Source organism: Lutjanus erythropterus, chromosome 8, assembly GCF_056507025.1.
Source record: "Lutjanus erythropterus isolate fLutEry1 chromosome 8, fLutEry1.hap2, whole genome shotgun sequence".
NCBI lineage: Eukaryota > Metazoa > Chordata > Actinopteri > Lutjaniformes > Lutjanidae > Lutjanus > Lutjanus erythropterus.
Window position 1 is genome coordinate 28229539 of NC_139324.1, and position 18316 is coordinate 28247854.

The 18316-nt window shown below is 39.6% G+C and overlaps 1 protein-coding gene across 2 annotated transcripts in view; it reads right to left on the reverse strand.

Moving 5' to 3' along the window:
• The window catches only part of ubr3 (ubiquitin protein ligase E3 component n-recognin 3), a 59521-nt gene that overhangs the window by 18075 nt on the left and 23130 nt on the right, over positions 1–18316 (reverse strand). For both annotated transcript variants that reach the window (XM_084725171.1, XM_084725170.1), the window contains 8 exons: positions 17135–17580; positions 13838–13926; positions 10962–11111; positions 9031–9164; positions 8188–8298; positions 7512–7712; positions 6697–6833; positions 1070–1155 (listed from right to left, as the gene is read on the reverse strand). In XM_084725171.1, the coding sequence (XP_084581297.1) occupies positions 1070–1155; positions 6697–6833; positions 7512–7712; positions 8188–8298; positions 9031–9164; positions 10962–11111; positions 13838–13926; positions 17135–17580 (1354 nt within the window). The remainder of the gene's footprint in view (positions 1–1069; positions 1156–6696; positions 6834–7511; positions 7713–8187; positions 8299–9030; positions 9165–10961; positions 11112–13837; positions 13927–17134; positions 17581–18316) is intronic.

Genomic DNA, 18316 nt, shown 5'->3' on the forward strand with positions numbered 1-18316 from the left:
TTCAGGTAGTGAGCTGACCTGTTTTTTTGGGCACGTAGCATTGCTGAACCTCAACCTGACCAACTGAAGCAACCCCAGATTATAACACTGCCCCGATAGGCCACAGGTAGGCTCTAGGCATGAAGAGTGCATCGCTTCATCCACCTCTCTTCTTACCCTGATGTGCCCATCACTCTGGGACAGGGTAAAAGCTGGACTCATCAGATCACATGACCTTTTCCCACTGCTCCAGAATTCATTTATGCTCCCTTATTTCTGATTAGACTCACTGATAAGTGGTTTTCTTAAGGCTACACAGCAGTTTAGTCCCAATCCCTTGAATTCCCTTCACATTTTGTGTGGAAATGCTTTTACTTTCACTATTAAATATAGCCGTGAGTTGTAATGTTGATTTAATTTCACAAAACATTTAATTGATCTCAGATAACAATCATTCAAGATTTTTTTCCGACCACATTTCTTCCTTGAATATGATAGTTCACTTCTATCCTTCCAGGTTTTAATGGTGTTGGACAATTCTTAACCCAATTTTAGTAGTGTCATCAATCTCCTTAGTTGTTTTCTTTGCTTGATGCAAATGGACATGCCACTATATTAGACTACAATTTTGCAGGTTCTGAAAACCCACAGACAAAGCATGGTTAAACAAATCAGCAAAAAGTAAGGAGACCAAAAAGTTTTGGTGCAATTTTAAGTTTGCATCCAAGAATAGGGTGGAGTATAAGGGTGGAGGGTCGAGTAACATTAGAAGAAAACCTCATTCATTCATTTAGTTTGTAACAGAAACATGAAAGCAGATAAAAATTCTTTTGCATGTGACTGAGCCTACATTTTCCTGGGAGACTGTGGCCAGTGGCAGACACAATTGCATAGTGAATGTGAGGCTTATAGGGAACCAATCTAAACGCAGATGGTGTCATTACTCTATAGCCATTAAATAGGGTAATCAACATTTACTTTATAATAAGTTAAAGAAAAAAACATTATTGCCAGTTTAATATACTGCATATTAGTGAATTCATAAAATTTAGAGGAGAAATTGTGTTGTAAGAGGTCTGTTATTACTCACTGAGACATGAGCGTTTGGCAGCAGCACTGGCCCCTCCAGAGCACAAGTTTCCTCCCCGGTGGACAAGTTCCAACTCCAGGTTGGTCCTGAGGAGACAGAACCATGACAATTAGTAGGTAGCAGGAACATATATGAACACAGCAAAACAAAGTGTATCCGTAAAACACACAAAATTTTTATGCTTGCTTTCAAAGCGGTAAGGTAAAGCGATTTTATTTATAGTCCTGCACACACCATCACTCACATCATAATTACAGCAAATTCAAGATCTCTGGCTTTATCAGGACAAGAAGCCCTGACTTGTCATTGTCTAAAGTCATTGTTGGCAAACAGTATACGTCACTTTATACCTGCACATTAAAGTACAGTAAAAGTAAAGCATCAGCCCACGGCAATGGCAAAAAGAGTTGGAAGCAATTAAATGAACCAGTGAGCCCAAATGTGCAACGCTAAGGATGCACTGATTGACCAGCCAGAGATCGGAGCTGGACGGTTTTCTGTGTGACCGGCCCTGACGGTGACCAGCGCCACATGTCCGATTCTGTCCCCGTCATATTCGCACCCTTGCTCTTCACGATGGTCATGTAATGCGCACAGCACACACTGACCATAATGTCACACCCACCACAGCGCTGATCACAGCAGCACACACTCAGGCACATGCTTGCATGAAGTCAGTGTTAGTGACAGACTCCACGAACAGGATAAACAGAAGACAGTCTACAACGAGACAGAACAGCTGACGGTGTCGCCAAACCGCTGCAAACTTTCTAGCTCTTCAGGCTAATGTTAGCCAACAGCAGACCGTTCACAGACTGACAGTTAAAATCTCACCTCCTTTTCTGACTGAAGAATAAACAACCTGTGTTGATGCGTCTCCTCAAACATTTTCTCACGAGGTCATGTGAAATCGCGTTCCCTCTTGTACATAATATTAATGTAATCATATAATAAGGCCTGGCAGTCATCTGGACTAGACCCTATTTTTTTTTTTTTTTTTTTTTTGTCTCTCCCTCTACTGCCTACTTGCGACGTCTGGCCATTATATCACACTTCATACCATATAAACATTGAAGAATTTGAAAATGTAACTGACAGCTGTCAGGACATAAAAAAAATTAAAAAATAAATAAATAAAAAATCGGTGATCTGTTCATCTTTACAAATCAAGACTTGATAGCGGCACGGTGCTAGAAAAGAAGAAATTAAAATCGAAAATCAAATTGATTGTGGATTTGGAGAATTGTAACAGCCCTAGTTAAATATTCTATTCTTCCTTTTGCTGGGGACCTCATACAACCCATTCAAGGTCCTCAGTTAGTCCCCAGACCCCAGTTTGAACACCACTATTTTAGCCAAAATAATCATATTTATGAATTAAAATATGAATTACAGGGTACAATAAATTTGGTAATTATTTTTAATACATCAATTTATTTATTTAAAATGATACTGTGTAGTAAAGTATCTTTGTAAACAATCATCTTCACTGTTCCACAATTGCTGCTTTTGTCATTCTGTTCTCTCTGAAGGCGAGGAAGTACAAAATTCTTTGTCATATATTGCAGGTTATATAGAATGAGTCACTGACTCAGTGATCAATTTTGAGTGCAGCATTCCTTTAAAAGCAGCCATTAAAGCAGAGAGCATGCATGGTGCATGTGTCAGAGTGGGGATGGCAGTATTGGTATAAATGGCTGAGGATCATCATATTCAGCTTTTGGTTATGCCTGCCTCTTTTACCAGTTTGATTAGGAAGATGAAAGATGCTGCCTAGTCAAGCCATTTGCCATTTAATGTGCCTGTTTTGCAGCAGCAATTCCGTATCAAGTAAATGACAGCTTTCCAAGACTGATTTTGCACAAGCTGGACCATTAGCATAAAAGCTGTTCCAACCACAGTTCATGCATAATCCCCAATGTGAATTTCCCATGCATATCCAAACACATTTCACTGCTGAATTTTAATTCCCCAACACCAAAACAGTGAAAAAATAAACTAAAACCTCTAACAAAGTACATAGATGGTGAAAACAGATAGGTATTACTAAAATAAGACTGATCTAGGCCTGTTTTCATCTCGCCACTGGCCATTTCCTTCTATGGGCCAGGGAGGTGGGGGCAAATCCTTGGGTTTCCTGGGAGAAAAAGCAATTTCACATAGATAATGCAGCTACGGTGAAGCTCCATCTGGCTTTTGCTGATAAGAGTGCCCCTGTGACAAAGGAATTTTCCACTCCTCAGGCAATTTGCGCTGTTCATTGAACTTCAGAGAGCCAACAGGCACCAAGACACACTCGGGGGATCTTTGTGTTCAGGGTGGAGGGCTGAGGGAACCACAGCGCTGGGTGGGCAAAAGGTCTGGATGGTTACGCTCTGGGAAGGGCAGAGTTTTTGAAATGGGAGTGGTGAGGAGTTAGAGACCCCAAGGTGAACTGAGAGCCAGTCATTTCTCTGACCTGTGACCAGCTTGTTGGGAAGATACAAATACCTGAGAGAGGACCGTGTAATTTTTTGTCATTATTATATTGAAGGGTTCAGTTTTAATAATGGTCTGATGGTTTGTGGCAATGAAAAGTTACTCTGTGGCCACCAAATATTCCAGGCAGGTGGCCCCCTGTGGCCACCAAGTTTTATCCCCAAACTGCAAGCCTTCACCAACACAACATTACCATTTCTTCATACCTTTCCTTTTCTGTTCAACACTCTACAAAGACAGCGAGCAGCAGTCATTACCAGCTAGCTATCAAAATATCAGGGCTACTTAAGTCTGGGTGTACCAAGACTACTCAAACTGCTAACACAACTCTTACAAAAGAACCAGAAAAACAAAAGGTAGGCTATGAAAAAAACAAAATGGCAACGAAAATCCAGCAGTTTTCTCGCTGGGGGCGTGTCATCTCTGCAGTCTCAGTGTCAAACACCACCATGATCTGAATACGACCTGAAACATGGACACCTGACACTCCGTCTAGCAACTTTATTGAGAAACTCAAATTTTCCTTTACACAGACTTAAAAGTGGCTTGAATATATAAGGACTAATGTGCCACCAGTTTCCTCAACTCGCCAAGAAGTCAAGCTTGTTTGTCAACGGCAACAAGATTTCAGAAAACACCACATCACAATCAATTTGAAACATGGAAGACAAGTGTTACAGTTATGGAAAGCTTTGTTAAGTCAAGTTAAATTGCCTTTTCTACGTTTTTTTTTTAACATTTGGGCCACTTTGGCCACCAAATTTAGAGACTTGGTGGCTTGTGAGGCCAATGCTTAAAAATATTAATGTCTATCCCTCTGTTGGGTGGGTGTGGATGGTGACAGGCAGTTAAGATTCCTGTCCAAAATCAAACTGGGACTTTGCAGTAGCACTGTACGTGTCTCCCACCACCTGCTCACCATTACATGCTCCTAGACAATGTAGTGTAAAGAAACTGTGTGAGGGACCACTTAAAAAGACCAGCAGTCCCAGAATTCAGTCAGAAGGTGAAATAAATCCATACCCAGATGGACCTAACGAGCGAGAAGAGAGGAAGAGTCAATATCATTTTACTGTGGCATAAAGCGGCAAAGCTGCTATTGCTGCTTTAGAAGAGCACTGTTCTTACAACACGTCCAAGACCAATGCAGCAGTGTAACGACAAGTATGAAGAAAACAAATCAACAACACCTTCACAGCTCCCTGAACAAATTTGAGAAAGCAATCCATATATTTGGTGCAAGTACTATGCAACAACTGCAGTATTGAATTTCAGCTCCCTTTCAAGGCACCTTTCTGGAGTAAAATGCTAACAAAGTAAGACTCTGACACAGAGAGAGGACACTACTGTCTTCTTGCATTAACAATCATTGTTATTCAAGCTAAGGAGCTGGCATTAAGAGAGAAAAGTGAAAGAGCAGGCAGACATATATACCACTGGTCTCTAACAGTCAGTGGTGTGTAAAAACAAAAAAAAAAAAACGTGTGAGGTGGTGCAGATAGAGGACCTCCAAGTTCGAGGACTGCAGACACAGAGAGATATCCCAATGTAACCAGGTCATTGCTCATAACTCTGACAACAGATGCAGGCACACATACAGAACGACTTCTGAGGTAGTATTTTGTCAAGATCCTTGAAAAGGAACAGGACAAAGTCAAGGTGTCCATCAGATTATGAAACTAGGTGCATTAACATCTTTGTTTAAAGCCACTTTTTGTTTTAAGATATTCAGCACATCCACAGGGTCTTGTGGGGTGGGATAGAAGGACACCAGATCACATGTTTACACTTGCACAAGACTATTTATTTTTATCAACCCATGCATCCACTTCTAGCCATTTATCCAGGTCTGGATCACGCTGGCAGCAGTGTAAACAAGGTAGCCAAGATGTCCTTCACCTCAGCTATGTCCTCCAACTTCTTCTGTGGGATCCTGAGGCGTGCTGAGTAGGGATCAGTATCGAGAGCTGGTGCTGAACCGCTACTAGTTCCTGACTGATCAGTACCTTAATATCGATAAGTCCCTGAACAGCTGATACTGTTAACGGTATTTTATGTAACATTACATAAACAGCTGACAAGGCAAAATGAAATTTAATCAAATGCAGCTAACAGCAATGACCCAGGAAACAACTTAACTTGTTACTACTGCAAAACAGTAATAAGAAAATAACAGTTTCATATTTTCACATCTTTTCATGTCATGTTTTTATTTTTTGCACCAAATTATGTCAAGTAGTATCAATTAGCGTATCGATAAGTGTCATATCACTAAGCAGTATCAGTATCAATAAAATCTTAATCATACCCATCCTTAGTTTTAAGGCCACATGGAATATGATGTCTTTCCAGAACTTTCTGGAGTCTTTCTCAGCTGCACAAGCCCAGAATACCTCTTCAGCAAATGCAGGACCAACATCAACCACCTCTCTTTAACATTAGTAGCTGTGGTTGTACTCTAGTACCTCACCCCTACAATGAGTTAAGATGCCCTGGTAGGAACCACATTTCCTCCAATTATATCTGTGATCTTATTCTTTATGACAGTTTTTTTTTTGTTTGTTTGTTTGTTTTTTACATCAGTGCTGTAAATCAGAACAAAATGCAGCCAAATTCCAAATACAGTTCTTCCACTATTTCCTTTTTCCATCCCAACCCAAAATACAAACAAGGGGGTTGACCAAAACACAGAATGACTTTCTGAGAAATATAGAGTCAGAATACACTTTAAAAAAAAGACACAGTATGATTCTGAGGAAAAAAATGCATAGATTCACATGGAAATCGATGTCTGCAGTGTGCTTCCACCTCATCCATTTAATGATTTGAAAGTCATTACCTGCAGTTTATAATTATAAGAGCTGGATGCAGATCAACAGACCACAACAGTCCTTACCAATCTACATCAATCAAAGACAATCAAAGTCCTCCTGAATTTACATTTACACTTTTTTGTAGTTAAAAAAAAAAGATCTGGCTCAGTGTGACTGTCTGCTCTGGCTGTGATTGAATGGTGATGTTTCTGATTTACTACTACTGATTTACTGCTCTATCGTCACCTCAAATGGTAAGAAGCTTTGAATATTTGGTGTAAAATTTGCATTTTATATTTGCTGTTTAGCAGGTTTCTGTCTAAAGTGTGTCCTCACCTGGCCACGGAGTACATGAAGAGGAAATCATTATCAGGAGAGCCTGGGTTCTTGCCGTAGTCCATGTATTTCTTCTGGGTGGTATTCTTGATGTCTTTAATAACCAGCTCCATCTCTTTACTCAAGTTGGATTCCGTCTTGAAAAATAAGAATACAATGAAGTCAAAATTATTTCTAGAATGGACTTTGGGAAGCTGCCTAAACTGAGAAAAACATGTTTACATTATAATAAAGGCCTCCGGCCCAAGAAGAAGCTTTACATTGGAAAAGGAGAAAGAATAGAGATATGTCCAAAGCCTCTTTGTGCAAAGCATGTGTGAACACAACTAAACTGTGATCCAAATATGCCACTAAAAACTGCTCTCATGGATGTGCGATATTTAATAGTTAAGAGTAAAACATGAGAACAGTTTAATAAATGCTACACAAGATGTAAAGCACTGCCATTTTTGATCTGTAAGCTAAGTGAAATAAAGCATAAAGCAATTTGCCAATTATGAGAATGAATGGAAAAATATGACATCCATCTACATGGATCAAAGGTTCAGTGACAGAATTGTGCTGCAGGTCATTATTGACACTTGGATTGGACTTGGATGTCAAATGCTTGATGAAAAAGGAACCCTGAATTCTCCAACAGACGAACAGCCCTGTTTCCATCTGCATCAAAGGTCGACGCTTCCTCCAAATTGGAGCAAGCTGATTGTTTCATGTGATTATAATCACGGTCTATGTGAACGAGCTGACAGTACAGCTGTGTCAAACATACAGGACGATTTTAGTGATAAACTCCTGGACTTAAGAGTAAAGCTTACTGCGAAAAGGGCAAGTCTCTCCTGAAGATCTTCCACCTCCTTTACAAGCACACACGTCTTCTTGTTTGTGGGTATGTGCCAGGCACCGGCCTCTGTGCCCCGCCCGGGGCGACAGGGAAGGACACTATTGGCAAACTGTCGACACAGCGGGCATGTAAATTCACCCTTGTCAACAGAGAAACCCTGGAGGACCTGGTCATTCTGGAAAAAAAAAAAACAGACAAATGACAGTGAAATTTGACTGATACAATCTAAAGTCAAAACTTGCCAGAGGTAATCAGGTCGTGATTTCTGGAAAGAGGCAATGGTGTTGAATTTTTCAAAAGTATTTTTTTTTTGGCATGTTGAGCACCACAGGCCTAGTGCCATTTAGTCCCACTATATTTCAGAAAGGCCAGACATTTCTATGGCCAATATCTCCAAAACTAAAAAACTCACAGCAAAACAGTCCTGAAGGATAAACAATGATACAGGTAGGACATAAAAAACGTATTTTAGATTTTGTGGTGAGCTGTCCCTTTAAGTAGCTGTAATTATTCCAACACTACAAAAATGTTCATTTGACTAATTACTTAAATAATTCAATAATCAATTGTAAGAATTACCACTGATTAATTTTCTGTCAAATAACTACAGTAGTTAACTAATCATTTCATAAGGTCAAGCTTTCTCTTACCCTCAGAGACTCCATGTATGACTTGTGGCAATCTATATGCAAAGTGTGTCCACAGGTCTGGACGTAGACGCCTCCATCCCAACCTATTGACACAGACTGCAGACAAGAGCTCTGCAGAATTCACAAGAGAAAAATCACATCAATTAGAGTGTGCAAATACGTCTTCGAGCACTCAGTTTGTTTGTGGTGCTGAAAAACAAATAGATTTTTTAAAGCTTGAACTGCAATAAACATCATATTGATGAGGTATTTTAAGGCCAGCGTCTTTTAATGGATAACTAGGCTGCATGAGTAAATCGCCAGCTTTTTATTTAATTATATCCAATTCAACCTGTGTAATCACTTCGGGTGTTTTGAAGTTGTGTTGGAAGCTAGTCAATACACAACGCTGGCATGAGAAGCAAATGAAAGCATTTAGGTCAAAGCAATTTTCAGTGAAGCTTTTTAGTTTTGACTGATGACTGATTTTTTTTTTTTCTGGCATATGCATTTTTATTCCCCCGTTTGTCACACAATGTTGTGTCTTCACAGCAATGTTACATGACAGCCATTAGCTGCCCTATTATGTGACTAACACAAGAATTTAAGAAATATATTCTTTAACAAGGACCATCCAACATCATGCAATCTCACAGGGACTTCAGCAGCTGCAGACGCTCACACTGCTGACATGCATATACACTAAATGTCAAGAAATTCAAACAGATAGGATGAAAGCCTGTTATTAGAGCTCCCAGAGCTGTTATTTAACACACAAAAATCCATCTCCCTGATAGTGCTCTAAGTGCTGTCAGCCTTTTTTCTCTCCTGTGTAAAGCCGGCATTATTTTCAGAGACACCTACATCTTTGAAGAACCGCTGCATGAGCGTGAGCCTGACATCATGGGCCACTCCACACGTGTCTGCGGCGTAGATGTGCTCTTCATCACTAGTCGGTAGATTCTTTGCTTCTTTGCTTTTGCAGCGGTGTCCGAGCACTGAAGACCAATCACAGAAGTCAATGAATGATGATGAGTCTGTATACCTTACTCTGTACTTACACAAAAAAAAAATTCAAGAAGTATGATGTTTGCCAGCCCAGAAGTTAACAGCGCTCTGGGTCTCTAACCAAAAAGACAATTTTTCCATTGGATTTTAGATTACTGCAGAAAATAAACTCTGTGGCAAAAACAAAAGTTTGTGATATTTAAACTTTTTGTTCAGCAAGATAATCTTCACAAATGAGCATAACTTCTATGGTTTTTGTATAAGTATAAATGCAATCACCAGAAGTAAAAAGCTTATGTTAGGCTATGAACAAACTACACCATGGTCATGTGACTCATCATCACCACCTCTAAGTGACTCAACGTGATGATGTTTAAATGTCTCTATTTAATGTCCCCCCCGTGTCATCTAAGCACTTGTAAGCAAATGCCTTTTTTAAGACCCGTAAAAGCTGACTGTATTTTGATCTATTCTGTGTTGTAGAACAAAATGTGATAGAGATTTCCTGCTTTTCTTTGTTTATCATCATATTAATCTAAATATCTTTGGATTTTAGATGGACAAAACAAGACATTTAAAGACAACACCTGTGACTTTGAAAAACTGGGAAGGACATTTTTCAGTACTTTCTGACATTTCACAGACATTGCGGCTGTAGATTAAGCATCACAATTGTCTTAAGTCTTTGTTTTTTATTTAATATAATTAACTAATATAATTATTTGTACAATGGCAAGTAAAACTGCCTTTGGGCAAGTAGAATTCTGGACCACTTGCTGGACCAGGGAAGTGAAAAATGGAAATTTTATGGAATTCTACTGAAATTTTATTTTAGTTTAGTATTCTTTTTAGTGGCTATCAAATAACAACATAGACAAGTAATTTTTTGTTTTAATCTAGGGCTATTATGTCTATAAGATGTCAGACAGTAAAAAAATGCCCATCTTAGTTTTTCAAAGTTCAAGTTGATGTCTTTAAATGTCTTGTTTTGACTGTGCAAAACCCCCCAAATAAAAAAAGATTCAGTTTAGTATGATAATAAACAGAGATAAGCAGAAAATCTCCACATTTGAGAGGCTGAGAACAGCATTTTCTGCCATTTCTGAATGAAATATTACTACAACAATTAATCAATTATCTAAACATTTTTTATTGTTTATATTTTTAATCACTTTTTTTAACCTGGTGAGATGACATGGCTCCTTATTGTTGAGCCCTTGAGCCCTGCTCAGTCCAATAGATTATGCTCTACTGGTACCTTTCAGTGGCCAGAGTCAATTTTTTATCCTCTTCATGAGAAACACAATCCAGCAATTAACAACAATGAAATCAAAACGGAAAAACATGGTTTTAATTCATGGTTCCTGGTCACCAAACAGGATGATGTGATTGTGGCAGGTTTTTATCAGAGGTGTTTTGGCACTGAGGTCAGAGCCTTCTGAAGCGTATCACAGGGTGACTAATTACTAATAAAACATGTCATTTATTTGGATGACAGTGAGTGATCCTCCTCTGTCCACAAACACTGACAAGAAATGACCTCTGACAATGATAGGCCCCATTAACAAGTGAAAAGGGATCAACACAAATGATAAATGAGTCGATTAAAACAACGGTTAACCCAACAATTAAAACTCGGACCTACAAAATGGAGGACCGAGGGTGTCAACAGAGAGACAGAATTGTTATGTCGAGCTGTTTAAACCAAGACACTGTTTACACAAATGCAATCCTGTGTAGACAAACTTCAGTATCTGAGAATGGGAGGATGCTGGGATACGAAGTACCTGAAGATGCTTGCAGGAGAACTACTAGTCCAGTGGGTCTGTCCTCAGTGGAGGGTCCGCTCTGGCCGCAGATGACGCAGTCGTAGAGAACCTCAGACTCCATCACTTCAGATGCTCCCAGGTCCATGGCTGCCTCAGTGTCAGGGGATTCTAGCAAGAAACAAAGTAAAAATGTTAATTTAAGTTAACAAAAGCGTCCCTATAAAAACTTTCAAACGTGTACCATAACTGTATAATCATAACCATGAAATACACTGCAACAGCTGAAGCCAATAATTACTACAGTTTGAGAACTTATTATTCATATTCAGTGGTTTGTAAGCATCAAGTTCACCTCTGTGTAGATGAAAAGCATCCAGCTGTGTGAGAAACAACAACACTTAGAGGTAATGTGCTCTGAAAGGCCTTCCTTTAGGTAGATCAGAAACTGAGGTAATGATCCATGATGAGGGGATCACTGACTGGCACTGCTGCCTGAGTCAGAGTGTGGCCTACACTCAGTGACACAACACTACATCTTGTAATTTACACTGAAAATAACCAACTCTAGAACTTTAATCTACTGGTGTATTAATTCCTATGCATTGATTAATACACACACTGGCTGACTGATAACTATTAAATACTAAAATGCTGTTAAAATAAATTCAAGATCATCAACCAATATATATCAATACTGGAATAATTTTTTCACTCCCTAATACCAGACCCCAAAAATCTAGTATAGGTCCTTCTTCCTCCCATAACAGTACAGTTATGAATGGGGATAAACTGCTAAAATACTGTGAACCTGTGTAACTTCACTCTCTGCCACCCCATCTGCATGACTGGCACAACACTAGAAATTAATTACTGATGTGAAATTAGTTTTAAATGTTAAGAACTGTGTTCAATTTGAGCAGTAAATATTGTGGAGAAATGTCAAGCTGTGGCGGAAATTGATTTATTGCGTTTTGGGAAAACATGTTCTGGAGAGAGGTCACTGTGTTCCTGAGGAAATGAAGGATGCATTAGATGTCAACACCGCAGCTTTTTAGCTCCGGGCCATCCCAGTACACGGAGCAACGCATGTGTGCGCATGTGCGGAATCAAACACACACACACATACGTGAAAGATGACAAGGACACATAAGCTGCTGGTGCGCTGCTGTTTTATGTTTCCTTTCTACAGCACAAATTCATGAGTCCTCGCAAGTATTGTGTGAACACAATATTTGTTAAGGGGTTATCATAGGCAACTGGATTTGCTTTGGTTCTTGAATTCGCTTCACCTCTCATCCGAGAGTCTTCTTCAGTTCTAACGGACTAGTGAGGAGTTCCAGGTATTTATCTCTGTGGGTCACACAACCACAGGCAGAGTGTCCAGGTAAGACAAAAGGTATGCAAAGAGTATCATAACAACACGTTACTACTGTCCTAAATATCATTCATGTTTTTTTTAGCGATCTGTGGTTTATTACGTGACAAATTGGGTTTCAGAGCTGACTTCAAGACCAATCAGTGAGTTTAGCTGCCTCAGACGTAATACTTCTTGAAATCCTATGGCGAAGATTACTGTAACATTTCACTGTCAGCCATGAGCCAATGATATAGACTTCAGGAGAAAGACCTTTATTATTAATTATGTTACATTTCTAGAGAATGCCATGTCGTCTCATTTAAATCATTCTTCGGTCCAGGTGATGCAAAGGCAGCAGTGAGCTTGAAGCAAAGCAACTAAAGTTAGAGCTCAGCAGGAAACGTGCAGAAAGAGGTCAGAATACAGTCCTGCCAGAGAATGGTCTGTCTGATCACAGCGGCCATTATTCATTCACTAACCATGCTGTGTCAGGGTGGGCCCTGGGAGTCCGGCCCACTATTAGTGCTTTGATCCTATATGCCCTCAGCCAGCAGTCACCCACACTCCCATAGGAGCACTCTCCTCTCAATTTCTCCTAACAGGCCTGCAGAGACCACAAACAGGGACTGCCCACTGTCACCTTGCCCCGATGAAAAGCACACCAATGACAGTTTTATTCCAACACACAGCGCTTTTCTTCAAGGGCTGTACAGTAGCAAGATGTCCTTCAAACAAGTAATAATGTGTGTTTTGTCCTTTTATAAGGTCTTGTCCACCTATGTCAGAACAGACGCAGTTAGGTACACACACTGTATCAGAATGGTTGTTGCAGCTGCACACAGTGCAGCAGTGTATACTCAGTCCTTGCTGCAGGCATAAATATCCAGAGCAGTACTCAGTGCAAATTGCAATTTTATACCTACATTTTAAGTCAGCGTTGCTCGATTATACAACAGAAGAAGCCAAGAGTAAATAAAAGACTTATAGAGAACTTTGTTATCAGTTTCATTTTTGTGAAATAAACAAACTTTTTAAACTAAAACTTCAGATTTGAAAAATGAGCACTCTGCCTCTAAATTTGTGGCTGTCATACACACTTCATATATATCAATAAGAAAATTATTCAATAAAATCTTCAGTTAAATTGAATGCAAAATGCCGTGACAGCATGTATACTCTTCGAAGTTCTACCCAGAACAATCTGCCTTTGAAAAACTGCCATTTTCAACCACAGAACCCTTTTTAGAAGAAAGAGTTCTTCAAGAGTTGTTGAAACCCTTGCTGGCTCACCCGTCACCTAGCTTTGCAGCACTAAGGTAACAGTAGATTGAATATTGCACTTTGATTTATCACTATGTTACAGTAAGTATGTCAAGTAAAGATTGTGTTTGCATATGAGCCTGGCTGCTGCTGCCTTTCTGTTTTTGCAGAAAACCATCTTGTCAAGATAAGAGGTAAACCTCTTTGCAAACAGAATTTGGGCAGCAGCTGTTGTGAATGATGAGCTAGTAATTTAAAGTTGTAAGACCTTGCTTACCAACATCCATGGCTGTTTCCATGAAACTCTTCTGCCTGGAGGCAAATTCAGCGAGCAGCTTCTGCTGTCTCTCTCTCGCCCTCTGACGTCTGAAAGACAGAAAGAAAGAACAAGTGAAATACTCTTTGGTGAAAATGCAGCCATATGCACAACAACCAAGAATTTACCTTGAGTTCAAAACTAAATTAATACTAATGTAAATGTGTTTATGTACTTACCAATTATAATATATTCAACTACAGAAATGTGACTTTTTATTCATTTTACTTCTACCAGTGAGATTGTGTTGGTTGTATTGATATCACAATGTTAAACTTCGATAAAACACTAGTATAAAGATTCCCAATACCTCATTCAACACCATGACAAGAAAGGCATGCAAAATGGGATTTTTTAAAAATTTTCTCATGAAATAAAAATCAATGTTTAAGTGTTTTATCACATATATCTTGTGACATACATATAATTTCAGGTGGGACAATCAAGAAAGGTATTTAAGTTTCAATACTTCTGATAACCTCAGTAGAAGGAATAATTTCTATGAGATAAGAAAGTACAAAAATTTCATACAATGACAATAAGCACTGCTCTTGATAAGTTCCTGGCCACTGTCTCCATTTAAGAACATTAACCATTGCACACTTAAAGTTTCCTGGGAATAAGCATGACTGCTAAGAGCTTGTTTCCCCTGATCATCCACAGCATGTGCAACAGACTCTTTCATGTAGCAGGGGATACTGATATTTACGCAGCAGGTGTCTGATTCCATCAAGGCTGCGTTGTGAAAGTTGCAAAGGCTGATTATTAAACTAATATGGTGGGCTGAGCCCCACTCTGCAGACTTACGGGGTGAGAGCTGACTGTAAATTAAGTCCCTAATAAGAGGACATAAACAAATGCTGACAGGAGCGTCACAGCTCAATAATTTTCACTGATGGCTTCAGGGTTACCGACAACCAGCATGAGGAATGGGCCGCAGTTCCTCGCTTCTCACCGCCACTGACCGCGCTGCTGCCTGACGGTTGCCTTGGAAACACCACTAGTTCGTGTGAACGGGAGAGACTCTACCTTTACCTTTGTCTGTGGGGTGAAGCCAACCCCGAAAGAAGGCAATTATTAAATGGTTATAGCCCATTCCATCATCATTAGAAGAGAGAAATGGGAGAAATGGACTAGTGGGTGGGTGTGAGGTGAGAAGCCAAAACCCACTGAGTTTGACTTGATTTGTTCGGGCAATGGACCCCATATTCATGGTGGTGCCAAGATGTACTACAGTGTCAATGATAACACATATGATAACTGTGGGTATTATTTTTCTATAAAAATTAAAAATGCTGGTAAAAGTGCTTTCAATGTTTTCACAAGTAAATTAAAATTCTGTAAATTTAGCAAGGAAAGTAACATTATCTGCGGCTGCTGCGGCTTTGGCTACATATTAATGATGACACACAGCATATTTTAAGGTTTCATTGGCAAAAGCAGAAAAGAGCCGTTCTTAAATTTCCCAGCATGTAGGATTTAGTGGCATCTAATTGAATACCACTCGCCTCACCTTCCCCTTACAAGTGTATATATGAAACTATGGTGGAGATGAAATTCACAAAAACTTTAATCAACGCAATTCTCGCGAAAGCGGGTGGTCAAAAAGCAAAGTGCTCCAACGACTTTTTTGCCAGTTTTAGTGACTTTACAGACCCTCTTCAGATTAATTAGGACATGGATATTTTGCCAACAGCAAGGGTGAAGGTGAACTTCCACCATCCCTCCCCCTCCTGACCTGCTGTGGTGCAAGCAGTCAGTGTATGATGGGGTGCAGGGAGCAGCATCTCCCTCTCTCTGGATCAGATGTTCCTATAACTTGTCAACTTGTTTGCGTGTCTCCTTCCCGTTTATCTTTTTTAAAAGTTACTTACTTCAAATATATGATGTCCCTGTAGTGAGAGGACATGAACACATCTGTTTAATTGTCCATAATTGAATAACTAATTACTGTCAGTGCAATTATGCACTAGAACTTAATTTCTCCACATTATTATCAACAGGTATGTATTGCTTTACTTATAGAAAAACAGAAAAATAACATGTTTTCCCTGCGGGACTGGAGAAAACACAAAATCAATAGAACTCTATTACTGCGTGGGAGTGAATGGTCAAAAATCCATCGGGAACGGGTGGGAGCAAGACAAAGAAAACAGTCTCACGCAGGGCTGTACATGGCATTTCAACATGGCGGCCTCCATGGAAGACGACCCACTCTGTAGATATAAAGGGCTCATTGCAATGTAAGAAAAACTCAATGATTCTTATTTGCAGGTGATCAGACGCTGATGATAACATACATAAGAATATTATATTATATTCCATTTCTGCCATATTCTGCCAATAAAATATGGACCTTTAAAAAGGACTAAACTAACATGATGGACCATATGATATGAAATTCCCTTAACGGCACAATAAACAATTCATGATTTTGGAAAATGAAAAAAGATATCCATATCTCATCAACGAAACAGCAGTTTGACTGATATTCCCTGGAGTGCATAAAATCCACCACTTAGGGAAATAAATCAAAACTGAGATATCTGTTTTTGTAAATCAAACTTTCATTTGCTTCTCTGCACTTTCCAGACAACATTTCTGAACTTTCTTAATCAGAGAAGCAAACCTAAGCCTTTTCTTTAAGCTGCCTGACTTAAACCTTCTGCAGTGTCCTTGCACATATGACCAAGTGCATTGAGTGGTTGTTGCAAATGTGCTGTAATTTCTTGTAGTGTCATGAACAAAGTTATGGATTATGAATTGATTATAGATGATAATAATACAAATTATGATTAGGGCTGCAACTAACAATTAATTTCATTGTCAATTAATCATTTTCAGAATTAATAGATGAATTGCATGAGCCATAAAATTTCAAAATTGTGAGAAAACTCTCATCACAATTTCCCATAGCCCAAAGTAACGTCTTCAAATTCAATTTTACATTCAGGAAGCTGGATATTTTTGATTTGATTGATTGACTGATTCATTTGATATTTTTGCTTGAAAAATGGCTGAAATAAGTCAGTAAGTGCCAACTCTCAGTCAATAGAAAAAAAATAAATTGCAGACTATTTGGATAGTTGTTTGATTAATCAACTCATCGTTGCAGCTCTGGTTATGATACGATTCCCTATTGCAATAGCTGCATGGACACAATATCAATGTGCAACCACTGCAAAGAGTTAACAAGCTTATTAGTGTGCAGAACAAATCTATGTGGTCCATAGTGATAAATGCATAATTTGATGTTACCTCTCTTCTTTATCCATGGTTTTCTTGTCAGTGGGACTGTTCTTCTTTGGTGGAACAGGAGGACACACTTTCCCGCAAATGTCCTGGATGCTACGCTTGATTTGGCAGCTGCGTGTGGCCGCCTTGGTAAGGATACGCTCAATGGCCGTAATGCCATCTCCATGAGCGTGACGGCTCGTGTCCATATCCTCGAGCCAGGATGCCGACAGAGAGTTCTGCTTGGACGACAGCTTCTGGTGGAGCTTGATGAGGAGGGACAGCATGCTCTCCCGGATCTCCAGGATCTCTGTCACCAGTTGAGGGGGTGTGCCTGGCGGGACCCAGCGTGTTGAGGAGCTCTTGGGCCTGACGACCTGGGCAGCTTCAGTGTTGCTGCGGTTGATTATCTCCTGGAACTTCCTCCTGCGCTCTGCTACGAGGCTGAACACCTGAGCTTCACGCAGGTTCTAATAAAGAAAAAAGAACCAAGGCACACTTTAACAATATATTTCTATACATGAAAGCGCATGTTAGGTGTATGTTTTTATGTGTGTTTTTGTATCGATGATCCAACCCCCTAGTCTGACAGTGTTAATGCCATGCCCTATGATTAAAGCTGTATGAACACACTGTAAATGCACAGTAGATAAATAATTAATGTCACGCACGCAGGATGTTTCACAGCACAGAATATTTCAAGTATCAAGTCCACACACCATATCAGCAAACAGATAGAAAAGATAAAAACCCTTCAAATTCCATCTGTATCTGGGTGCTTTGGCAGTTTTGTCTTTCAGCACAAACACCGTCTCCTAAAATTGCATCACCAATAGTCTGATGGACTTTGATGAATTGGCAGGGGGCTTCATTACCATAGTCAGACAGGCACAATACACATAAAAGTCTAATTAAATGTCCATTATAAAATTTCAGCTGACGTTTCATGAATACCTGATAGTACTCAAAACAACCATTTTCCTGAGAACGTTCAAATCATCCTGATGTTAAAGCACACAAGCCGTCTGAAGAATTGCCATGACCTGACCTGACAAAAAAGACCTGAGCTGCACAGTTAAATAAACATACATCATATAGCTCAGTCAAGGTAACATCAATCATCCTGACATGCGGTTAAAAAGCATTTACCCAAACCTGCATTACACATGTAATTAGTTTCAGCAGTCAGGAGGGAGGGGAAACTGC